The following is a 26730-nucleotide window of genomic DNA, read 5'->3' on the forward strand; positions in this document are numbered from 1 at the left end:
AAAAAACTACGCAGAAGAGTCAAAGCAAGCCACCCTGCAAAGCCACAAATATGGTATTGTAGGTACAAACAGGAGGGGTATGATGTCCACCAGTAAGCAGTTATTTACTTCCTTAGAAATTTACAAAGTAATCTTATATAAGCACACGGGAAAAGTTAAAACAATATACAAATGTTAACCTAGAAGAAGCTACATACCAAAATGAATTTTAAAATGTTTTACCAAATCACCTCAAATACATACATGTAAAAAGATAAGCCTTACGCCATGCCTTTAGAGTAAACACACTTAGAACAGGTAGAGCAGCAACTTCTAGAGCAGAAGAGCCCTTGTAAAGCCCTACTTACCCTTTGCAGAGCCTGACATTGAATAGGATTTTCTGCCACACTCCAGCTTACTGCAAACATCCTAACAGCACATGGATAAAGAGTGTTCATAGGCAGCCAGGAGTGACACCACGTGCATGAGGACTGTGGTGTTCTCCAGTAGTGAGTAAAAGAAAACAAGAAACCTCCCACTTGCAACCATGAGCATATTGCTGCCATGCTACTAAGCCCTTGTACTTAGATGCTTGCAAGAGCTATGTGACCAGTGATAATCTTCCTCCAAAAAGCACCCAAGTGAGGAGGGTCTACAAGCCTCAAAGGACTCCACCTCCTTAAACCACTGCTGAGGAAAAGGGCACTTATCTTAACAAAAGTCAGTGCATTGAAAGGCCACCCAATTCCCGTATAAAAATGATCTGAACATCTGTGAAACATGACATTTATTTGCATTTCTTAGGAATTCTTCAAAGATTCTAAGAGCATAGTCTCCCTCAAATTAAAGGAGAAGATCTATTCCTGGTTTTCAACCAGTTGGTGTCTGATTTAAACTCTGGAGGAAGGATGAATAGTTGATTGCTTGGACTATTTTTACTCTTGCAAAGTAGGCATTACTGTAGGAATGCATCAAAGTATTTAAGCAAGAAAAATTTAAAAAATTTGAGTATACAATAGTCAGAAAAAATAATGCAATTTTTGACATTCTGGAATGTATTTCATTCCATTTAGTGACAATGTCAATAATTAGATTCAGTTTAACCTCCAAGAGACAACCTAGGCCTGGAGCAATTTATTTGCTCTTCTTCTTTTGACATCTCACAAAAGATCTGTTTATAACTTGCAAGTATGCTTAGGGAAGAAGTGAGGTAAAAAAAAAAAAACAAAAAAAAAACAAACCATCATCAACAATGGAAGCACCCTGTCTAATGAAGTTGCCTTAACGTGTTCAGTACACTTAACAGATTTTGCTTGTTACACAGTACCATGACCCCCTAAGATATGAATCTACCAGCTGTGAACTTCACAGCCACTCAGTAGCCCTCTTATGGATGATTATCTGATTCCATACCTTTGCTAGCAATTTCAATGCCACAGTTACCATTGATGCTGATGCATGGTCTGGATACAAGCCTGATGCTCCCCAGGGTGATATAAATCAGAACTGCCTCTCCCTGTCATGCCAGGTCCAGCATGTAACATAACCATCACCAGTAATCAAGCAGCAATGCAGCAATTCTAAAAGCATGCGGCTACCCCTGGAAGCAAGGCAGTCTCCTACTATAACGAACACAAAATGCTCTCTTAAGCATAAGATCCAGGTGTTGCTCAAAGCACGCAGCAAGTAATTTTGCCTGACTAGGTTGTGATCACCAGGCCTTTCGCTTCAATTTTGGTTGAGAGATTTGAGGGGGTGAAAAAAAAGCTCAAAATACTTTTGGAAAAATTTTCATTTACATCATTGGATTTCAAGGCAAAGGAGCTCAACCATGTGGGATTTAGCATGGACAGCCCTGTCACAATTAATCAGGCAAATCATACCATCAGCAGGATTCTATGAAGACCAAAAGTGAAATATGTGAAGCAACTCAGAAGATTAGGTTTCTCACCCTTAATTCAAGTCTACAAGAAGAATACCTCAAACGACAAAAAAAAAAAAAAAATTATATTATGAAAAATAAGATTGATTTTTAAATGCAGTACAGCTCTGGGGTCTCTTTATCCCAATGATTATTCACTATAGAGTTGTGGAACAACTAACTTCCCTTTAAATTCTACAATAAGAATTTTCTTTTGTTGAGCTTTGAAATCAAGGGAAGTGCATGACTAAAATCAGATGAAGTCTGCATTAGGAGCATTTTGCCAATAGAGCAATCTTGGTACACCACTGTGGCAAAGCACTAAGCTTGTAATCAGCTATATCAGCAAAGGTCTGCTTTGGACTCAGACAGGAAAATCACCACTTATTAGCAAAACAAGCAATATCAGTAAAAGAACAGTTTTGCAAGTAAAATAGTATCTGCTATAGAGGTTTCTGCTGATGCAGCTTTGTGCAAGTGGGATACTACACCACTTATATACCTTCAATTGGCCAAGCTATACCAAAATATACTAGAGACTTGGCTTGTATTCTGCTCGTAATCTTAGCACAGTACTTCACTCAAAATATTTTCATCATTTTCTATCCCTATTGAGTAACTAAAAGCGCTCAATTCAACTTGCCCAGTTAGCAAAATATGAATGTCCTTTTTAGGGTAACATCCAGCTCAAAATGTAGAGCATGGCAGCATTCTTGAGGCAAAGACAATACTGCTAGACAAAGCAACGGTACCTGCTATACTAAAGCACAGCTACGATGAATACATTGATCAGTACTGGTCACTGATTATATAGGTGACGGACTGCCTAGTCTACAGCCTAGTGCAGAGAGCGTCTGCAACCCTTAGGTGCTTCCAGACAGCCCTGAGACTAACAGGCTGCCAAACTCATTGCACCCTGCAGCATGACTGGTTACACTCCCTTTGCCTGGACTGCCTATAGGTGCATCACTGAGAATCACCAGCAGACAGTACTCTCAGAAATGGCAGATGTTTCCACTGGGGAAAGCGTGAAAACACAACAGCCCCTCTCCCCCAGCCCTCTGAAGCAGCTTACATGAGAGGATATGCAGAAGAAGTGGACAGTGTGAGTTCCCTCTCCTAACACGGTGATGACCTCCAGTCTTAGAGGTAGCAAAAATAATAACAACAGGTACCAGCTCACCACAGTCACAAGGCTTACGGATCTACTGCCCTAGGCATGTAAATGAGTCACTGGAATTTAGCAAAAGGGGTGGAAAACTATACAGAACACTTCTAAGAAAGGAGGCAATCGATCAATGCATAGAAATTCAGCAATCCAAGAACTGCACAAAGATGTGTACACGCCCTGGCTGTGAGTCAGCTGTTGAGGAAGCACACCGCAGTGTCACAGCCAGCTACGAACAGCTACATGAAATTAATTCATTTAACTGCTGCTTCGTTCCCCACAGTCCATTTAACTGACTTTTGTCTGGAGGTAGGGGAATTTCACCTTTTATATAGATGCAGCTGGAAAGACTTTACACACAAATTATTCCCAGTATACAACACAGACTCTAAACAGTGCAGCCTGATTAAATGGTCCAAGATACAGCATCTTAAACTACTCTGCATCACAGTCTGCAATCTCAAAGATGGCACAGACCCAACATCACTTATGAAACACTAAGATGAAGTTCAATGCAACTGTAACAGGCAAAGGTATCTATTTTCATGAGTCTCCTGTTGGTCAATGAGCAGAAAACTTTCAAGTGTGATAGACTATATCTTTCTTTATTGTTGATTAGATTTTTTTGTTTGGTATGGATGATAAATTTACTCCCTATATACCAGAAATTAAGGGCAAACCCTGATTATATAATCTTTGGTTCATACCGTATTGGGGTTTATTGTTCTTCGTTGGTTTTTTAAAACAACAATTTAGTATTTTTTATAACCAAAAATGACATAAATTAAGAACTGTCATGCTCCTATTGCACTCAGGTAGAAGTATGCTTTACACTTCCATTGTCTTTTTCCCTAAAGTTATTGTATTTTCATTCTTTTCAAAAGTGTGTCTGTATGTGCATATATCTACTTGTGTATATACGAACATGGAACTTTGACCACAAACATCTGACAGAAGTGTTAAACAAACCAAAAAAAGTTAATTATACAAAACGTAATACAAGTCTTGTTCTCTGTGTACCAGTTTGAATTGATGTAGACTTTGCCAAATCTTTGCCTGTTTTAACTGGAGCAGTATTTGGCTTAAAGGGAAATCAAATCAGTATAAACAGAATCATAGAATGGTTTGGGTTGGAAGGGACCTTTAGAGGCCATCTAGTCCAACCTAGTCCTTGTATCTAGTCTAAATCTGCTTCCCTCTATTTTAAAACCATTACCCCTCATCCTATCACAACAGGCCCTGCTAAATCATTTGTCTGATACTTTGAATACCTTAAATTGACTACAGATGATGCTATCCTAAAGGAATTTTAGCAGAAATTCAACAGTTTTGTCATAGATAAGTCAGAAGATTAGTAATATTTCTGCATCTGGATGTGAAAAGTGAGTTGTGTCACTTTTGTATCATGAAGCCCTATGGCTAGGTGGGAGAATTAAATGATTGCTAAACAACTTAATTTAAGCCTTAAGCTTAAGCAATGTACAGTGCTGTGGAGGTCTGCTAAGTAGCCAACTTAGGGAGGGAGGGGGGGAAAGGGGGGAATATTCACAATTTTGAGGTTTGCTCAAATAAATCCTTTTGGGGGGTGGAGGAAAAGTGAGGGACAAAATGTTATTCAAAAGCTTCACTTCCAGTAAACTTAACTTATTTTTCAACAAAACACTATGCTCAACAAGTTCATTATTTAATCTTCTAGTAATCTGAAAAGCAAATTTTGTTCTAAATAAAATCATCATTTGGAAAGGAAATGTAAAAATTCATTTAGGAAGAAAACATGAAAGATTTCAGGGTTTCCAAAAACCACCTCTTAGCCCTTCTTTTTGGATAAACACATTCCCTGAATTTGCTAACCATGTGCAAATATTCTAGCTTTGTTTCCAGAAACAGCTCTTTTTTAATAAAAAAAAAAAAAAAAAAAAAGAGAGAAAGTAAGAAAAAAGGGAATTCAGTAGTAGCCACCATGGACACACAAATTGTCAAGGGAGAATTGTCTTCTGTATTTCCACAGCGGCATTATGCAAAACAAGCCTCACATTACTTAAAAGAAAGGCTGCAGCCATCTCGTACTGCTACAAGTAAGGAGAGCCTGCTCATGACTCACTGCCTCTGGTTGGTTGCAACTCATCAGTGCTGGCAGCCCTAATCTGCTCCCAGCCATTATGACCAGCAGCTCTGAAATATGGATTAGGTCTACCCCAAGTACTTTGTGCAGGGAAAGAACTCCTTGAGCCCTTTATTCCCTATGGAGTACCTGTGCAGGAGAATAAATCAGTGATGTGAAAGAAAACATAAAATCCTTCCCAGCAAAATTTGCAGATGACACAAAAGATAACAAAATGGTAAATACCAGGGAGTTGTCAGTTCCACAGATTGCATTGCAGTCTGGGCTCACCTGAATAAGATGTGTTTTAACACAGCTGTGCACAAAGCTGTCTATCTAGCAGCTAAGAGCACAGATTCCAAAAAAAAGACAATATAATAACCTAGGAAGAGGCATATGAATGATGGTGGATAACCAAATTAATATTAGCCTATACTGCAATACCCTGGCTAGAGCAGCAAAAAAAGATCCTTTGCTGTATATACAAGGAAGCAAACACAGAGTAGCAATAGGAAAGGATTATAAAAGTCACTACTGATGCAGAGACAGATAATCTTTGTTTCAAACCTCATGTAACAACATGGATCCAGTTTACATCTGTGATCCCTGAGCACTACCACAGAAACAAGTAATAGACTACACTAGTATTCAAACTAGAAAAATTTCATTCATCAAACAGCAACAAGGAGCATCCAAATTCTGGAAAACTTGCCTTGCTAAGCAGGAGAAACCTGTGTCAAAGAGGAGGATAAAAGACCACTGAGTTACTGCCTACAAATACTTAAATGGGGGGAGGCACAATTGAGGGGTATCATGAATATTAAAGGAGGACTTTTCAGCTTCTTAATGCTTGATTTGGTATGTTTCGCTACAAAGAAGAAGTTAGAAGACTTCAGACTAAAAATAAGGTAACAAAACTTAAACTAAGTACACTTCATCTACAGAAAGGACAGGTTTTCTTTCACCTGAAGTTCTTATAATTAGCATTTTCCTTCTAAAAAGAACCAGAAGTTGCAAGACTGTGTTACTATCTTATAATGTTAGGGTTAGGGTCAAGATGTCAAAAATGTCAAGAGCTCAAAAGACGGCAAAAAATTGGAACTCTACCTCTCAAAAGCATACCTAAAATGCTCCAGGATACCTTTGTTACTGCAACCCATGGCACTTAGAGAGCGTTAGGGCAGGTACTTGGCCAGGTCCTTCTATTCAGGAGATAGTTATTTCCCCTTCCCCCAAGTTGCGGGATGATCATATAAACTATTACTAAGCCAAATGAAACTGTTATCACGCTCACTGCTTCCCCAACTAGTATTTTTTATATACTTGGCATTAATGCTTCTGTATTTGTGCAAAGCAGCGAGTTACTGAAAGAGCACAGGAAAAGTAAAACCTTGCTGAATACAGGGAGTAGCTCAGTCACAGATAATTTGAATTGATCTCTCAATTTCTGAAATCAGTAACATGACTCAGGAGAAAAAAAAACAAACAAACAAAAAAAAAAAACCAACAACCACCACCAAAAAACCACACACAAACACAAAAAGAACCCTTCATATCTGAAACAAAAATGAAATATAAAAACAATTTCTGTAGAATATCAAAAACTTGTCTTAACAGGGAATTAGCAGACTGTGAATTATATCCTGTTGAAAGAGTGTGGTTAAGGGACCTGAAGATCCAGCCAGTTTAACACGGATTGCATGCAAGACAGCAAAAGGTAATTGCCTAATTGGTCAATTGACCAATATCAAATCCACTTCAGGATTTAACTTAGAATAGATATTATAATTAAATACTGCACAGCTTAAGTGAATCTTCAAAATTTGTATTGAACTATAAACTGAATAGGATTTTGTAAACCTAAACATTGCCCTTTATTATTCAGTGGAATAAAATTTTCAGGTAACACATATATATTACATCTATTCTATATTCAGGCTACGTTCCATTAATCTCAAAGCAAAATTTTAAAGCCAGCACAACATCTAACTGTGTCATAATAGAAATATGACAAAATTTCTGGTATTGAAAAATTATATTTTTTGAGTGCTGTTCTCTCAAATGCTCCAATCAGCCAAGGATTAGATGTTCAACTTAATGCTAGCCAGTGATCATTAATCATTTTAAAGTGGCACAACTAATCTCATTTCTTACCCAGAGAAAGCCTACTCTCGTATCTTACAGGTAATGAGAAGTTGGCTCACTTTTGGATGTGTTTTAAACTTAAAGACTTCTTTTCTTCCTCCAAAAGACATCTAGAACAGCTGAGCACAGAGAGCCTGCAGATAAGCTACACAAAGGTGAGAGAGGACACAGGCAGCTGTAGTAGGGATCAAGTTTTGCCACGCAGCTTCACACTGAGGCTGTAAGAATCAGATGATTTATATTAAAAGGCCCATTACATGACATAGCAGTGGCTTCTTTGCCATTTGTTGATAGAGAATGAATTAGAATATTAGCTTTCAATGTCTTCTTAGAAGAGATCAAATTTATGAAGAGGAGATACATAGAATTTTCTTCAAGTACACCTATTAAACTCACATTGTGAGGAAAAAAAATCAAGATGTCAAACGAGGGAACATCACCCCAAAGAAAGACCCACTTTGGAAGAAGATGGAGGCCTCTCTTTCCTGTTTTACTAGAGAGATGAAACTAAACAGCAGCTTCTTCAGTATGTTCTCTCTTAGGTTAACCCCTAAAGATGGGATACTGAAGTCATTGTTGGAAAAAAAGCCCATGTACTCTACAGCATTAGCTTGTACAACAACCCTCTTGTCCTACATGTTACACATTTTTCCTGCAGCTAAAATAATTGTTTCAGACTAATGTATCTTTTCTTCAGCTATATGATATCAGATGAGCCAGGATATACAAAATGTCTGAAAAGTCTTGCATCTTTCTAAGTCAATTTATGTGCAACACCACCACCAATAAGCCAAAAGATGGAAATAGATAATGACCTCCCAGCCATTACCAACTTTTCTGTGTGCTGCTTGAATGGCTATGAACCAGTATGTCCAGCTGCAGAGGAGCCAACAGGGGTTTTAAACCACTTTCACAGAGTTGTGAATCTCCATGTGGAACTATTAGCTCCACCTCTGCAAGTCTTTTACTGCTTTGTCTACATCAAGGTGGTGATGAGCTCTGCAGACCACTTCAACTACCCTGAGAAATCCTTCATCTTCCCATGTTCTGCATCTGGTTGAATTCCCTCACTAGAAACCCTGGAAGAGCTATTTGGCCCATTACAAGGTTTATATTCTCATTTATGTTGTCTACCAGGGCCATAAGATTTCTTCGGCATAGAATGCAATTCTCATTTTGTTTTATCCATTTGATAAATAAACAAATCTTAACTTAAGCCTTAGGGGCTGGAATGGTTTAGCCTTGTGCCTCCTTTTCTCGGTTGTACAAATATTTATGGGTTTGAGTCAACATATGCGCTCCTTATTTTGGTCTGTTAAGTTTGGATACATTGAGAATGTACAGGTTCAGGTTAAGCCCCCACTAGATCTGTTGTTTGCAAATAGAGAAGGACTTTTAAGTGACGTGATGGCTGGAGGTCATCTTGGGCACAGCAATTATGAAACTACAGTTTTTGATTTTCGGAGAAGCAAGCAGGGGCATCAGCAAAACTGCCACCTTAGACTTCTGGAGGGCAGACTTTGACCTGTTTAGGAGACTGGTTGACAGAGTCCCTTGGGAGGCAGTCCTGAAGAGCAAAGGAGTCCAGAAAGGCTGGATATGCTTCAAAAAGGAACACTTAAAGGTGAAGAAGTAGGCTGTTCCCATGTGCCGAAAGATGAGCTGGGGTGGGGAAAAAGACCAGCATCTGGAACTTGTCGGCAGGGGTGGGAAGAGTTTATGACCTTTGGAACTAAGGCAACTCAGCAGGACTACAAGGATGTTGTGAAGTTATGCAGGAGAAAATTAGAAGGGCCAAAGCCCACTTAGAACTTAATTTGGCTACTGCTGTAAAAGACAATAAAGAAAGCTTCTATAAATACATTAGCAACAAAAGGAGGGCTAAGGAGAATGTTTGTCCTTTATTGGATGCGGGCAAAAACACAATGACAGACAATAAGGAAGAGCCTGAGGTACTTAAATGACTTCTTTGCCCCAGTCTTTAATAGTAATACCAGTTGTTCTCCTGAGCCAGAAGACAGGGAGGAGGAGCAGAAGGAAGCCCCCCTAATCTAAAGGGAAATGGCTAGCGACCTGCTACACCATGTAGACACACACAAGTCTATGAGCCCGGATGACATCCACCTGAGGGTACAGAGGGAGCTGGTGGAAGTGCCAGGCACGTTCCAGCATTTACCAGCAGTTTGGCTAACCAGGGAGGTCCCAGCTGAGTGGAGGTTATCAAATGTGACTCCCATCTACAACAAGGGCCAGAAGGAGGATCCAGGGAACTACATACCTGTCAATCTGACCTCAGTGCTAAGGAAGGTTATGAAGAAGATCATCTTGAGTGCCATCACACAGCACGTACAGGATAACTGGATGATCAGGCCCAGTTAGCATGTGTTTGTGAAAGGCAGGTCCTGCTTGACTCACTTGATCTCTTTCCATGGCAAGATGACCTGCTTAGTGGACGAGGGAAAGGCTGTAGTTGTTGTTTACCTGGACTTCAGTAAAGCATTTGACATCGTTTCCCACAGCATTCTGCTGGAGAAACTGGCTGTTCGTTACTTGGATGAGTATACACTTTGCTAGGTAAAAAAAAAAAAAAAAAAAAAGGCTGGATGGCCAAGCCCAGAGAGTTGTGGTGAAAAGGAGTTAAATTCAGTTGGCAGCTGGTTACAAGTGGTGTTCCCCAGGGCTCAGTATTGGGGCCTGTTGTGTTTAACACCTTTACCAATGATCTGGACGAGGGGATTGAGCGCACCCTCAGTAAGTTTGCAGATGACACCAAGTTGGGTGAGAGTGTTGATCTGACTGATGATAGAAAAGCACTACAGACAGATCTGGACAGGCTGAATTGATGGGCTGAGGCCAACTGTATGAATTCCAGCAAGGCCAAGTGCTGGGTCCTGCACTTCAGTCACAACAACTCCATACAACACTACAGGCTTACAGATCAGTGGCTGGAAAGCTGCTCAACCAAAAAGGACCTGGGGATGCTGGCTGACAGCTAGCTGAACATGAGCCAGCAGTGTGCCCAGGTGGTCAGGAAGGTAAATAGCATCCTGGCTTGTATCAGAAATGGTGTGGCCAGCAGGAGTAGGGAGGTGATCGTGCCCCTGTACTCAGCACTGGTGAAGCCACACCTTGAATACTGTGTGCAGTTTTGGGCCCCTCACTAAAAGACACTGAGGCACTGGAGCATGTCCAAAGACAAGCAACAAAGCTGGTGAAGGGTCTGGAGAACAAGTCCTGTGAGGAACAGCTGAGGGAACTGGGGCTGTTTAGCCTAGAGAAAAGGAGGCTGAGGGGAGACCTTAACTCTCTCTACAGCTACCTGAAAAGAGGTTGTAGGGAGGCTGGTGTTGGTCTCTTCTCCTCAGTAACAAGCTATAGGACAAGAGGAAACAGCCTTAAGTTGCAGCAGGTGAGGTTTAGATGGGATATTAGGAAAAGTTTCTCCACTGAAAGGGTTGTCAAGCATTGGAACAGGCTGCCCAAGGAAGTGGTGAAGTCACCAACCCTGGAGGTATTTAAGTGTCAATGTGGTGCTCGGGGCTGTGGTTTAGTGGTAGACTTGGCAGTGTTAGGTTAATGGTTGGACTCTAGGATCTTAAAGGTCTTTTTCCAAAGTAAATTATCCTATGATTCTGTGTATATGACTAAGCTACACCTTCCAGGACAAATTGCTCCACTTCTTAGACTGAAATCAATAAGCCTTCTGTTCTGTGCTCATTTCACCAACTTGCAGAGAAGTGAAGGAAAAAGAGCTAATAAGACCATGGCTGTATTTCTGGGATTTCAATGAGCAAGGTGTTTCCCTTACATATTTACTCCATTTCAGAAGAAATACCTTACTGTAGAACTCTTCTCTATTCTCTCTATTCCTGAAAAGAGACATGACTTTTAAGTCTGCTTAATATGGACAGGAAGAAGTGAGGAAGAGCTTATTCTTCCACCCTTGCTTTGGAGATAGCACATGACAGCCACCAAACAGAGTTTCCCCTCACAACCCAGCTGATACTCTGAAGGGCCACTTTATGAATGGAATAACTTCCAGGCTGAGAAAACAGAAAACAAAAACAAAACAAGAACTCACTGATATATTCTCTGCTTGTACACAACAGAGACTCCTTACAGACAAGCAAGAAAACCCTGTTCTTGACACACCATTACTCCTTGTAATTTAGCAACAAATAAAACCAGAGCATGGGCAGGGAACTGTGCTCCTCTTGGGCTATCTCAGGAGATCATCTACCCAGGCTTTGTTCGCTCTTTGACACTCCATAAAGGTGAACAAGAGTGCAAACTATAGGTGTCTGAGCAAACAGAAGAAAGGCAACCTGGGCAAGAGGGAAAAACCTTGGTAGTTTGATTACAGTGAAGTAGCTAGAACTGAACAAGAAATACTTATTTTTGTTGTCAATTTTGTTTGACATAACAAAAGAAGAGCCTGGACATTCCTGGCTACAGCCGTGAGGACTGGAAAAGAAAAGGGGAAATATTCAGGAGTTGATGGACAGCCATATTCCAGGCCAATAACTGCCAAGTCTCCAGTTTTACCTCACGTAGCTTGAGACAGGTCATCTACTTCAAAAAACACAATGGTAAAATCTTTTAAGAATCCTTGATGTGTTAGTCTCCACTGCTAGTGAACACAGAAACAATTTGTAATTATTTTCAAGCTTACTTAGAGCCTTTTAAAAAGCATGTTTACATGCTCAGCCACCTAAACACAGACCCATGGCAACCAAAGTGGCGGACAATGGGAAAAAAAAAAAATTGGTTTTTTTGCCAACAGTTTTTCAAACTGTATGTTCCACTCTGTTCCAAGGATATCTAGCTGCAGTTATGAGACTAAATTGCAAGAGGACCATAAATAGCCTAGAGAGACCTATATTAAAATATTACTATTTTGCCTATTTTATTTATATTAGCTAATGCAATCACTAGTCCAGCTCCTCAGGAATTTGTGTTGTAGAATGCTTTTTGCAGGTTTGTTTTTTTTTTTTTTAAATAGTACTATAATACAGTTACTGGTCTGCACCTTTAAGAATTCTTACAAACTGTTATTCCTAGTGTGTATTACCATGAAGTTTTGACTAAAAAGGTTATGTCCGCAAATGTTCTCTAAAAATACTTTTCAGAAAGAAGGTCATTGTATGAGCCTTTCAAATTTTTACAAAAAGGATCAGTGTATCTCAATTTCAACTGCTAAGTAGCTTTACACAAGATACCTTTAGTAAGTACATGGTTAAGCATAAATCCAGAGTAGGCTTTCTGCACGATATTTCTTTTAATTTTAAAATAGGTTGGAGAAAAGACAATCAAGTTCCCAAATCCACAATTTTGCATCCTGTCCTACTGTGTATAGCTAGTCCTTAAAACTCCTTTAACTTTCAGAATAAAGTAGTTTGCTGGTTTGTGTCCAGCCCAGAAATAATCCTACAGGAAAAAGAGGGTCACACAGCCCTTTTTGTTGACCACCAGCAGCCTTTTTACATCCACTCTCCCTTCCCCGACCTAATCAGGGGAGAGGTGGGGCCTGCATAAGAGATGCACATGAACATCTAGTGCAAAACATTCACGTCTTGTAGCACTAAAAGTATGAGCTTTAAGAGTGTCATGAAAATAGCTTGATTTTTTGGGGTCTTAATTACTGAGAAGTCGTTAGCAACTTCTGTTACTATACTATTGGAAATAAATTACTGTGGGGAAAGTATCAAAACCAGGAAGAAGTACCAAGAGAAAATTTCACTAATCAAAAAGTACTCTATATTGTCTGTAGAAAGACCTACCCGTTAGTTTTCCAAAATAATCCGTGCTTTTCTACAAGTGAGGTGAACTGGGCTACAACACTTCAAAATTCACATTTCAGATATGTCAAAACCAACACTTTCACCACCAGTTTGATTTTTGCATTTTGTCTTTTTTTTTTTTTTTAAAGCTATTTAGCCAATGCCTATTTGCAATTGTAAGTGAGCTTGTAAGTTAGCATCTACTATTCTATTCTGTGGTCAGCACAGCTAGTTGTTTTTCACTACACTGACTATAAAAATCTACCTAATTAAAAAAAATTACAATAATCAACTATTTTGCAGTGTTTAGAGTTAAGCCATCACAGCTATTTAACATTCATGACAAACTGTGCCAAGTTTTCTTATTTCCACAAAGTTTCAAAATCTTGAGGTTGTTCTAAAAACTTATATTAAGTAGTGCACAACAAACCTGCTTCTTACATTTAAATAAATGAATACCATTTTTACGCTTACTGAACTGAAGTTACAAGAAAAGTAAACCCACTGAAGTTCAGTTCTATAGTGACATTTAAAACCACAACTAGATCTAGACTGCCTTCAGTTATCCTGGACATCGCCATTATTTAGAGAGAGAAGGGAAAACCATCAAAAATTAAGTGTAAGAAGTAATTATAAGACAGTATAAAATCATTAATAAATCATATGTCACACCAAAAGTAGCCATTCACAAAAAAAGGCAAGCAAAAAGTCAGATTTTCATTTTGGCTCACCAAGTTACATTGATGCTGTAATTATATTGATAAATCTAGATTTCTCTTTCCCTCTCACTTCTGTAAAACAAAATAATACTCTTCATTTACATTGAAGTAACAGCTTTTACTGATGTGGTTGCACCTATTACTAAAATAAAAGATTCAGGAAACAAGTAGCAGGTTATGGAATAAAAAGAGAGGATGAGAAAATAAAAAAAAAAAAATATATATATAATAAGTATGACTGCATTGCCAAAGAAACTTTTTGTTTCAATGCAGAGTATAATTGATTTTTAGAAGTTAAGGGGTTTTTGGAAAATGAAACCTGTTATACACAAGACGATAATGATAACACACTGGGATGCAAAAACAAGAATATAGTTGGAGCGTGAAAGTCAACAGTAAGTAACAGAAAGCAGTTTCAAAATCCAGCGAGATAACAGAAGATTCATAATGCATTTGCAATACATTAATACAAAATCACCTACAATATAATACGTGTCAAATATATACTTTTCAATTCTATGTAGGAATAGACTATTAAATCCTTACCACAGTAAAATAGAAACTTTACTGATTGCAAAAGTAACAGAAGTCAAGTACGTTGCATTTGCCTGCTCACAGCAATAGCACTTTTGTCAGAAGCACTAGTAAGGATCTTGAGTTATGCACAAAAGTGAGCTCTGTTAGGGCAACGGACAAAGGCAAATGACTGCAAAGCAAGAGGACTCAACTTCAATTTAACTGTCCTGTAAGGTACATACTAATTAGCTGCAAAGCTATGAAATCCTAGCTAGCATGTTAAGTCTGCTACATGACAGTATAATTTGACTTCTTAAAGGATTATGCAAATTACAACTCATCATTCCATTACACGACTGAAAAAAGTGACAGCTAATTTATACATAACACACCTTTCAAATCCCTAAGATGTGAAGCACCTGTGCAATACATTTTGCCTAGAATTTCTAGTGTATACATTCTTGTTTATTGCACTGTACAGAAGAATATCTAAGAGACTGAGTAAAGTCATAGGGGTTTTCATTTGCTTTTTAGCTTTTGGAGCACAATCCCAAAAAATTAAACAACATATTTCTGTCCCTACTGTAGAGGTTTTGTATGAAAGTAGAAGAGTATGGTTTCAACACACGTGTACTTTCTGAACAGCAGGAGAGCACGAGCACTAAATGCACGAGCTAGAGGCAAGACTCACACAGATTTCAACATACTTCTGGTAGGTAGATTCACAGTAGATTCCGTCATATCGGTAGATTTTCCTACATTCTGATTGGTTGGGCAGAGGATGCTGGACAGTTATTCTGTAGAGGCATCAAAAACAGAGACATGACTAGAGGTTCTCTACAGGTAACTGTAATGCAGGACAAATCAGTATGTTGAAATTGATTTTTTTTTAATCTTATTTTAATTTAAACACCTTTCTGATGTCTTTAAATCAACTACTTTGTGCATGTAACATCCAGAGTTTCAAAATTTGCACCGAGAGTAAACTAAACTTCAGTTCTCCACAAGAACGGTAATTTTTTTTTTCCCATCAAATAAAAGAGAAAGAGGTGAGGAATTTCATGAACCAAAGTGATACTTGACATAGTTTGTGTATATATAATAGTGCTTATAAAATTGATTATTTATTGTTTACTGTTGCAATCCTTCCTCAGGCAGAACATCCATTTTTATCAGCTGGGAGTTTGTCCAGACAAAGACCAAATAACCCTCCAATTTAAAATGTCAACAGCAATTCTCACATTTGCACAGAATGAGGACGTTGCGGCATTATGAGGACTGTGATTGAAGGTGCTCAGCACCATCTGAATAATGCCATATGTTCTTGGATCGACTGAAAGAAAATGAAAGTGATTGGCAGCAATCAGGAGGTGCGCAGCATCTTGTAAAATCAGGCCCTAAAAGATTTGTCAATCATTCTATTATTCATCCCTCCCCAACTCCCTGTTAGCAGAAAATATAATTTGGCTATAAAAATTCAATGTTGTTTTAAAAATATACTTTGGAATTGCACACTAAACAGTACCCACCAATTTTCTTTTTTTTTTTCCCTCCCTCTTCTCTAGACTAAAAACACATTTTAGATCACTTTGTATCCTCTACAAATTAATACCTTTTTCCCTTTTAGTATAATGGTAGTTCACTAGAGTAAGTATAAATTATTTGAGAAATTTTATACATTTTTCAAATGTAGAATTTTAAACTGTGATTTTTTTTAAATAAATATTCTTATCAAGACAGACTTCTATTTATTATTATTATTATTTTTACAGTATTGCATTTATATAACTCTAAACTAGCCTTGTTTTTTAAAATCATATATTTGTTTAAGCAGTAATTTGAGACTGGAGATTTGAGAAAAAACAATTAGCACATTATCCAGCAACAAGCTTTACATAAGGATGGGAAGTTCTCTACTGGGGAAACTGAGGGCTTTCCTCAATAAGAGTGCACCCACACCGAGTTGCAAACACACACCATTTAATGTCTTAACAGCCCCAGTCCCTTGCTCATTTAAATTGGAAACTTGGTTTGAGCATGCCTCAGCACTGTTTTTGGTCCATAGGAACCCACGTGCAGGAGGAAGGAGACAGACATGTGATGAAGGAAGGATATTCCTGCATTCAACAATTAAGGCATCGCCAGAGAGACTTCATTGTGATATCTAGGGCCTTTCAATTGCCTAAGCACCACACACAGTGTATGATGAAAGTCAAGTATCTTAAAATGGGATTTGCAACACAAGTGCTATCTGCAGGGAACCATGCAAGCTAGTAAAAAATAAATCCAGAAGAGGAGAGTTTCTTGCGTGTTGTTTGTGCCAGAGAGACACAAAAGCTCCACTGCGGGTCACCTACCTAGAAATGCCTACACTAAAGTGAACTCAAGCCTCAAAATCTTCAGTGCACTGTCACATTGGCTGACCCATGCTCCAACTTTAACTCCCTCCCTTGTTTTTCGAAACAAGATTAGAAAAGATGCCTGGTTTTACATGGCTCCAAAGACCAGAGAGGACTAGGTTTTCTCTGCCTTTCAGACAGAGGAGGTTCAAACATACATCTTCCACAGCTCCAAAGACTACCACAGACTCCTTGGTAACAACTATTTTAAAGTGAGGGACATGCTAACTCCTCCTGCTAAAACAGTGGTACTATATTAAAAAAAAAAAATAAATAAAAAATAAAAAAAAAATCAGAATTCATTGGATGAAAAAAGGGAGCCATTGAGAGCATGTTACATTAAGAGTAATTCAAAAATGCATAAGCAGCCCTTGCAGAAACTATCAGAATCCTTCCCAGATGAGTGCTCTCATCACAAGGCTTCAGAATTATGCTCTTTCTTCCACTGCGTCTCTGGACAAATGAACCCTGAATAGTAATACTGATTATTGCTATTACTTGAGTAGTTAAACAAGTGGAGTAGAATACAGCTCACTCCAGAAAACCTTTATTCTGAAGTAGTTGTGGCTTTCTGGGAAGTGGAAGATGTGGGTTTGAATACCCTTGTGATGAAACGGGTCCTAAATAAGTATTCACTGCACCAGATGAGCGTAGTGTGAGCTAGCTTCTGTTTGTTCATCTTAGTTTTTATGACAAGGGCAGTCCTTGCTCTTTTTTCAAATGGATGACGTACAAACCGAAACACAGGAGGTTCCAACATCAGCAAATACTACTGCAAGGGTGAAGGAGGACCAGAACAGGTTGCCCAGAAAGGCTGTAGAGTCTCCACTCATGGAGTCAAAATCCACCTGGACATAGTCCTGGGCAATCTGCTCCAGGTAACCCTGCCTCTCCAGCCCAGAGGGGCTGGACAAAAGGTCCCTTCCAACCTCATTCATTCTGTGATTCAAGACCAGATCAGAGTTTCGGACTGTGAATCATAACCCTACTTTACATCTAGCCAGAATTACGTGCCACAACCAAAGATGGAGAAGAGATTAGAATACTAATTTTTTTTTTTCTTTGCGGGGGGGGGGGGGGGAGGGCGGGGGTGGGGGGGGGGGGGGGAGGAGGAGAATGTTTTTGTTGTTGTACTTTGTTTTTAAACTAAGCAATATATGAGGCTCTGTGCACAACTTAACAGTTGCTGGGATCCTAGTCTGAATGAAATATGTCTTCCTTTCAACTGTGTAGGGCTGGATTCTACTTCAGGAACCAAGTTCCTATGACCTTTTTTGGACCCAGCCCTTATCCAATGCTCACTAACAATTTTGTTTAAAGAGTTATTTTACTCTACCCCGTCCCCCCTCTGCTGCAACAGAAGCAATAATAATAATAAAAAAACATCAATCATATCCCAAAACACTGAACCAAGTAAGACATCAATGTAAACCTCCTAAAATCCCACTGACTTCATTGAGATTGCATGGCATCTAAATTAGCACAGAATGGGGCCTATTGTGCTGAATCTGAAAACGCAAACAGTCCTGAGACACTATGGAATACATTTTGAAGTGCATACCACGTTTTTAAACTATGCAGCTACCACCTAGAGGAAAAAAAAAAAAATCCTATATTTTCATGTATGATGTTTGTCTCTTATAGTTAAGGTTCATTTTAGCATGGTAAGTGTATTTCCATAAATGGACTTTTATGTTGAATAAAGACTATGTTTGTATTTCACATATTTAGAAGCTGCCTAACACCATCATACCCGTTTGCCCTCTTGTCCTACGCCCTATGTACTTTAGCTGTTATTTAATAGATTCACATTTACAATTAATTGTTGTCTGACAGCTATGAGGCTGCAGGTCAGAAATAGGTCAGAAATTAAGACTACCTCACAGAACAGCTTATTCAGCATTCCTTACTGGGGAAAAAAAAAAAAAAAAAAAACAACAAACCAAAACAACCAACCAACAAACTCCCAACAACAAACCCCCAAAACAAAAACAAATACCAAGAATTACTGATGAGGATCTAAAAAAAAGGGAGTTTACCAAGACAATCAATCTTGGTTGGTTCCCCCACCCCTAAAAAAAAAAAAAAATTTTAGATAATCCTCACTGAATTAATTTTGCTAACTTGTTTTTAGCACATTATGTCAGCAGACAGAGTATATCTCTCAGGTTCCACATACAAAATTGATTTAGCTCAAGATAAAACTGTATATTGGCTATTTACTCTGGGTACTGTATATTCTTGTTCTATTTTATGCTTTGAAATTGATTTCTCGTATTTTGCTCTGTATTAAAAATTAGAGCACTGAAGAGTATTTGAGTCTGATCAATTTGCAGTGGTTAGCTCACCCCAATTTTAGCTGAATTTTGACTGGTTTGAGAAACAAACGCACCTATTCTCACATAAGCTTTCAGAGTAAGAGTTGCCACTTTGTGATAACAAAGGTAAAAATGAGTTTAAGGTTGTAACTATCTAACTTTATAGTACAGAAGGTTATTTTCCAAAGAACCTAGAAACATAGCAGACCAAATGCCTACAAACACCACATGAAGCATGGTACCCCACCTGACGCTTGTATCCTCTGTCCCTTGGTGTGTGTGCTTTAAGATGATGCTGGGCAGCACTCTCACACCTGACCTTGATTCTAGAGGTTGCATACTTTCCCTAAAAAGTTCAAAAGTATCACCTCATATGCGAAAGGATTGATTATAAGCAGCTGTGTTTGCACATCAGACAGCTCCTCTCCCTACCTTTATGTGTCACTAAACTGGAGATGGATTCATCATACAACTTGAGGTGGAACTTAAGTGCATTTACATACATGTGGAACATGTAAGCTATGACTAATTTTAACTCACAGGGCAGAATTTAAATAATTAGTTACAAGAAGTCAAACTAAGGCAAAAAAGGAGGAAAGAGATGGTTAGAGGCAGAGTAGTAAATTGTTCCATTTTTGCAGGTAATCTAAATGCAAACTAGAAGCAACTTATCATGAGAATGGATTTTCCACCATCTGGTCAAATAACAGGGGATTTGTCTAGTGGCAAGCAAAGAATGGAATGATGTGAGAAAGATTAGCGGGCAAGTCCTACAGTTGGCTAAAATGTATTTTGTGCAAACAAGAACAGATGACGCCTCAACAATTACACCTGTCAAAAACTCCAGAAAGCAATCCATCTCTGAACAGCCCAGTTGAAAACAGGCTAGTTCATAACAAAATGAATTTTTTTAAACAATTGCCAGCCATAACAGTTTGATGCATGACAAGCTTAGGAAGTCGCATTCCACGTACAACTGAAACCTTAACTAACTGGATCCTGCTTTTCTCCGATAAGTAAGATATTAAACTATTGAAAAAAAAAAATCTTAAGTGAAGCAATGCAAATAGCTAACAACCTTGGAAAGCAAGAAAATTCTGAGTTAAGGCTGAAATATAGGTAGAGACTCTATAATTCCAGTATGTCCTATGTGAATTGGTACAGTAAGGCTCTTAGAAAAATACTCTTTTTTTCTGGCAGTCAAAAATACCAGATAGTACCTTGACTAGCATGTCGTGCACAGAATTAGGACAGTTCCTAGAATTACGGTTCTTTCTAAATATAGATACAAAGTCAAAATTACTACCCTATATACATCTTGCCAGGAGGGAGAACTCTAAGTAATAATGTTTTCTGTGGAGATCTGGTTTCTTTCTTCAGAAAAAAAAAATACAACCTTAAGGTGCAATAATATGTTATACAAATTTCAAGATGACTTTCTTTAAGATTAACTCTGTTTATACATATCCAATCTTCACCATCCAATCTTAACATTTATCAATACTTTAGTTTTTAAAAAAAGTCACAGTTCCCTACAGAAGATGGAGATCATAGCTAATATATCTATCTGGAGCGGATGGGCAAATAAGACTGTCCCAGCATTAATGGGTTTTGTATTGCTTGGTCTGTGGCTTTCAAACATTCAAAGAGAACTTGTTATTTCATTAAGCAATTTAACAAAGGGATTTCATGAAAGAGTTTATAGAAAGTCAACGCAATGTATTGATGTCAGCAGACTCTAGCAAGGCAAGTCAGAGCTGAGCTTGAGGGGCTGCTTCCTTCTTCCTCTTAAAAGAGCATGGAGATAATTTGGGGTGGTTATTAATTTATTTTGATTTTTCTTTTTTTTTTCCACACTTCATATTCAGATGAACCAGAAGAATAGCTGTAGATCAAACTATACTCAGCATTATATGTATGTTGTTGGTCTAAGACAAAACTGGGTCTCAGGCTCCCCTGCTGTCCTGGTATGAATGAGAGCTCACTGAATGCAACATAGAAAACAGGGAAAACCAAGTGATGTAACTGTAGGCTCCATGGACAGGAGTTAGCTGACCATTCTTACTCAAGATGGCAATCTGAAGGTTCTGCTGGGTTCTTCAGCATTTTTTGGAAGACTTGGTAGGCTATAATCATTTTTTTTTTCCCCTGCCTCATTTTAGCTGCATAACTGTGGTAAGGTTCAGATCTGGTGCTTACAGTTAGATCTGGTGATTTAATTTCCAGACATTTAAATATTTTTCCCATTAAATAATTGAAAATAAGCCAGAAATTGTGCAAGATCTACCTTTCTTTTCTTTAACTTTGTTCCTGTCTTCTAAGAATTCCCAAATAATTTTTGTCAGAGATCAAGGTGAGTAACCTTAATGGAGTAGTTATATTCGTAGAATCTTACGGTCAGAAGAGACCTCCAAAATCATCAAGTTCGACCATCAACCCAACACCACCATGCCTACTGAACCATGTCCTGAAGTGCCACGTCTATGCATTCTTTGAACACCTCCAGGGATGGTGAGTCCATCACTTCCTTGGGCAGCCTGTTCCAGTGCCTGATCACTCTTTCAGTAAAGAAGTGTTTCCTAATATTCAGCCTAATTTCTTTTATAAAATTAAGTATTTTAAAGTGAAAACATAGGATCTGATACAAGATTCCATCCTACCATGTGACAAAAGCTTGAATAATAATAAACCAAACAGGAACATACACAATTATTATGTTGATTCAACCAATGCTGACAGACAAAGAAAGGATGATCTACCTGGGCCTTCAGCCTGACTCTTTGGGTATCCCTGACATCCTCTGAAGGAAGTGGCTGGAGCAGTCAGACCGCCACTAGAATCATCACTCATTTCTATCCCTGCTCTGTTCACCAGTTAGGAGAATAAAAATAAAATAATAAAAAAAAAACCAAACCAAAAGCAAATACTTGAATGTGTACCATCAGATTTCCAAGCAGTATGCAGAAGTGTTACAATATCCTCTAAACAGGATCAGGTCAAGATTTGAGGAACATTAGTGTAGGAGAGAAAAAAAAAAAAAAAAAAAAAAAAAAAAGGAAAAAAAACAGGCACCACCTCAGAGGCACCACTGAAATGTATGATAGAATACCATAAATATGGACCTTTGTTTCTAGAAATAAGTGTCTCTTATGGTCCATGTGCATGTTTGCTTGCTGCCTAAACCAGAGTCCTACATGTGTATCCCAAATCCTTACAGCAGTGTGCAACAGGATACCTGAACAGAAGAGTAATAAAGTTCTGTCTGACATGCATGTATGAGTCCTCTCTCCCATCATAAAATTCAGGGTTGGCCTCTGCTGGGGAAACTCCTTCAGCAAAACCGATAGTAATCTCATGTAGCTAGAAGGACTTAAAGCCATTTCCAGGGCACTAGACTATTACATTAACTAACTCGTACATCCAGTCTGTCTTTGGTCTTTTGTCTTCTTTTTCCTCACTACACTAACATTATAAAGCAGCACAAACTGCATCAATTGTCCATATTGATTATGCTACTTGGGTCTGATGTTTTGCTGCCTTTCATAAGCACATAAAGTATGAACAGCTTTGAAAACACACCTGCCCTGAGGTTAAGATTATTACAGAAAGTCCATCCAGTTAGTAGTTGCCCATATCCACCTTAACATACATATTCTATCACTTTTTTTTAACTTTTCTGAAATTTAGTATCGTTTACATGCAGATCATCAGGGACCTCTGTCCAAAAGACAAGATACAGAAAATGCTTGGATAGTTAATTCTCACATAACATAACTTCCTAAGTAGGAAGCTTAGCATTCGCTTACAAGTTAAGCAGCTGAACAGTTTTGTAAGTGTTGTCCTGGGTCCTTTACAACTAAAAACATCAGCAGCTGAGAAAGACTGTGAGGTGAAGCCCAAGGTCACAGAGCAGGTCAGCATCAGACAGAAGGGAGGTCTTGGAATTCTCAGCCCTTGGTCCACCCCCTACTGAAATAGGGAATGTCCTCAATACTTCAAATGTCAAATCCTATCTTTCTATATTTTGTAAATCAAGGATGTAGAGGGTAATGAAACTCAATAATAAAATCACACAGCATAGGGAGGGAGGTTGGGTACACTTTTGTATTCTTAAATTGTCACCTTTTAATGTTATGTTATATCCACTTGCATCTCCCATTATAAGCACAGGAAATAGGAGGACCCAGTGTATATCTCTGTTAGTATTTTGTATGGCATTTGTTTCTCATCTTATTTCTCTTGATACTTACCCAATCTCTTCAGCCTCTTCATGTTAAACACAAATATTTTTTGTTGTTTCAGAATGGCTCTATTCTTGCTATATCTTTCTCACAGCGATCAGAACTGAATGCATTATTCAAGCAATGTCATACCATCGATCTATATACACCACAATATATTTGTGGTAATGCTCACACTATAGTATCGTTAGATGCATTTTCAATACTATTTTCTACCCCATCCCTCAATATAGCTTAACATTTTGTTTACTTTTATGTCTAGTGTTGCACACTAAAGTAGAGACTTTCACTGAGCTGCCTACAGTGACATCCAGGCATATTTCCTCTAGGTTATAGTTAATTTAGAACCCAGCAATGTGTATGAGTAGTCCAAATTGTTTTTTCCAATGTGTTTCATCTGTCAGCAATGAATCATTTGCCATTATGCTGCCTGTTAGCTCAGTAAGGTGCCTCAGAAGTCCTTCACAGTTTCTTCTGATCTCTACAAAACTAAGCAGAAGTGGGCTGCTTCTGTATCTTATTCTCCTTCTAGAAGGCTCGTAAATGTATTAAATTTTCCTCCAAAATTTCTAATGGGGGACATTCTCAGAAACTTCTGGCAATCAGAAACATCACACTAGTTTTTCCTCATTCCAATTAATATATGATAAAAATTTTCTAACAGATTAGAAAGGCATAATTTTCAAGCATAGGAGTCATCGTTTTTTTCTTCCATATATTTAAATTCCAAGTAATTATTTTAAATTTTCAAATAAAATGTAAATGTTTTATTGTAAAGTGGACAAAAGTGCTTTTAAGTTAGTTTTACTCATATTATTACTGGGATAAACAAAGTTGTTTTGTTTTGGTTTTTTGGGGGTTTTTTGTTAGGTTTTCTTGTTGTTGTTGTTTTGTTTTGGGGGTTTTTTTGTTGTTTTTTTTTTGTTGTTGTTTGTTTGCTTTTTTAATACCTGGACCCTCATTTTGCCATTGTTCTGGCAGAGAATAGGAACAGTAGCAGAGCCAGACCCATAGAGCTAAGTGCAATCTTCAGTCTCTAAGAGGTCTGTATAGGACTGTAGATTTCATTCCCCGATATCAGAATCGGGGTAGGGGGGAGCCTAGCCACTGATGCTGTAAGACCTGCCCTCACAGGCTGAAAGTCTGTCCTCAGTGCCCCAGTATATATGGTATTTTTCGCTGGCAGATTCACATAGTTACTACTCATCTATTTCCACTGACAGGATCCCCTCAGACAAGGGGACAGAATTTGTCCAGTTTAGCAGGTCTCTCTCTTCAAAGTTGTTGTTTTGTTGGTTTTTTTTTCCCCTTTCAAAAGAAAAATAAAGTTTGCCTCCAAAAGCTTTATGTGAGCTTCATGCTGTCATTTTGATGTTTCTGTTTCAGGTACAAAAAGTAAACAGGGAAAATTAATGAGTAATATCTTGACACGTATTCTGTTCATTATAACAATTAAATTTACAGAGGTAGGGAATTTGCTGCTGAGAATAAGCTTCCTGAAGTTTGACTTGGGCTGAGGCCAAAACATTTCAGGTTTAGTACTCAGGAGTATTATTTAGAAGATAAATTGCTTGATATCAGATTTTGGGAAAGGTAGAATTAGCATCAAGTCTTGTTGCACAGCGATTCATTGGAGGGAACACACACTGTATTACTTGCTCATATTCACAACAATAATTAAAAAAACCCCTCTGAAGAAGGGAACTTAATTTTAATAAAATGTTTGGAAAATGCTTTTTGGGAGTATTCCGTGAAAAAAAAAGTGAGAAATACTCTCCACTTCATTTTTATATTAGCGTACTATTGTGCTGCTTCAAAAACATTTTGAGTATATACAGTCTTATAAATCTCTCACTGTTAAAACTGATTATTCCTATGAATGGGAGATGCCTATTATTGATCTTGAACTTCTGAGAGACAAAAGCTGTTATTGGACCACTGTGTGGCAATTCCTCACAAAATACACTCTTACAGAAAGATCATATTGAGCCAAAACTCTGTTTACAAAAAAACAATAGCAGCAGCAACATGGAAATATGAGCTACTTATTTTCTCTTTGCTTACTTGGAGCCTAAGTTTTCGCAAATTCTGAACCTATGCCTGTAGCACTACACATGCAGAGATGTGCATGCACACCATTCGCATACACACATCTGATCAGGAACTGACTCCTAAGTAACAAAAATTGTCCCTCCTGTTCTGCAAGTGCAATTTCCATTATGGGTATGTAAATACGTTTTTTATGCAACACTGTAAGCAACCATATCAACTTGTATTTGTTTGCAGGTAAGTGAATGGGGATATTATTCCTTGAAACTACACTATTGCACACATACCTATTCTTTAATATTCAGTTGAGCTGAATATATTCCGTTATGCTACTTTATCCATGTTTTAAATGGCTTTTTAAAACAAACATCTAAGAGATCAGTCTAAAATTAATGAAAATAAGCCTGGAGTTGTACAGGAAACCACAGATGTCATTTAGCAGTCAAAAAGGATGATGTTGGTGTTAAGGAATAAATGGTCTCAGTAACTAGTGCTCAAATATACAAACTTCTCATTACCTATTGCCGACTTGGACCTATTCCGAAAGACTTTTTTTATATAAACCTCTTCATGAACAATGAGTGAGAACAAAAGGCAATCTAAACGTATTAATGGAGAGAAAACAACTGGTGGCACTGAAAGCCTCAGAAAATAATGCTGTAGATTTTTTATTTTTTAAAAAGCATTTCAACTTACTTCGAAGTTAAAAAGCTTCCGAGCTTCCCAGCAGTGCCACCTGCTCATTTGATTTTTGATTCCTGGTTATTTGATTTTTATGAGCCCATTTAAGCATATTTTAAGAGAACTTTTAAAATAATTTTTGGTTTTGTTGTTGGTTGGTTTTTGGTTTGAGGTTTGTTGTTTTGGGGTTTTTTGTTTGGTTGGTTTTTTTAAATACTCCTACTGGACAGTGATACTGCATCACTAAGTATATTGGAGCCCTTACACTACAAGGATATGATTACATTTTGGAAATGTAGTGAGTTTTACACACTTTAAGTTCTCCAAATAAAGGTGACAGTAATGGTAAAACTCTAACACTATAACGATCACTGGAAAACGTTCCAAACATATCACTTAACAAGTGTTAAGTGATATCACTTCCAAAATATCACTTAACAAACGGATATTATTTCAGTAACACACTACTTAGTCTGACACCAGTGATTCACAACCACTCTTATGGTTCTTTGTACTATACAGACACAATTATTACACATCTCTCTCTTCCCAGATTCTGGAGATATGAGAAATCTAAGCTGGTACCAGCCAGAAAGAATATTTGAAGGAGTAATAAAAGGATTATTTATATAGTTAAGTATTGTTAATATGTATAGAGAGCGCAATATTCTCTTACTAATTTCACTGTAAACAGTTTCATAAACAAGTGAAAT

At 38.0% G+C, this 26730-nt stretch overlaps 1 protein-coding gene across 4 annotated transcripts in view; it reads right to left on the bottom strand.

The window, feature by feature from the left end:
* NPAS3 (neuronal PAS domain protein 3) overlaps window positions 1-26730 on the bottom strand; it is a 623781-nt gene that overhangs the window by 525516 nt on the left and 71535 nt on the right. For 2 of the 4 annotated variants that reach the window (XM_086749857.1, XM_086749859.1), the window contains exon 2: window positions 15037-15126. The exons of the other annotated variants lie outside the window; for them this stretch is intronic. In XM_086749857.1, the coding sequence (XP_086605983.1) occupies window positions 15037-15126 (90 nt within the window). The remainder of the gene's footprint in view (window positions 1-15036; window positions 15127-26730) is intronic. 4 annotated transcript variants of the gene reach the window in all.

Source organism: Chlamydotis macqueenii, chromosome 5 (genome assembly GCF_036417535.1).
Source record: "Chlamydotis macqueenii isolate bChlMac1 chromosome 5, bChlMac1.mat, whole genome shotgun sequence".
Classification (NCBI taxonomy): Eukaryota; Metazoa; Chordata; class Aves; order Otidiformes; family Otididae; genus Chlamydotis; species Chlamydotis macqueenii.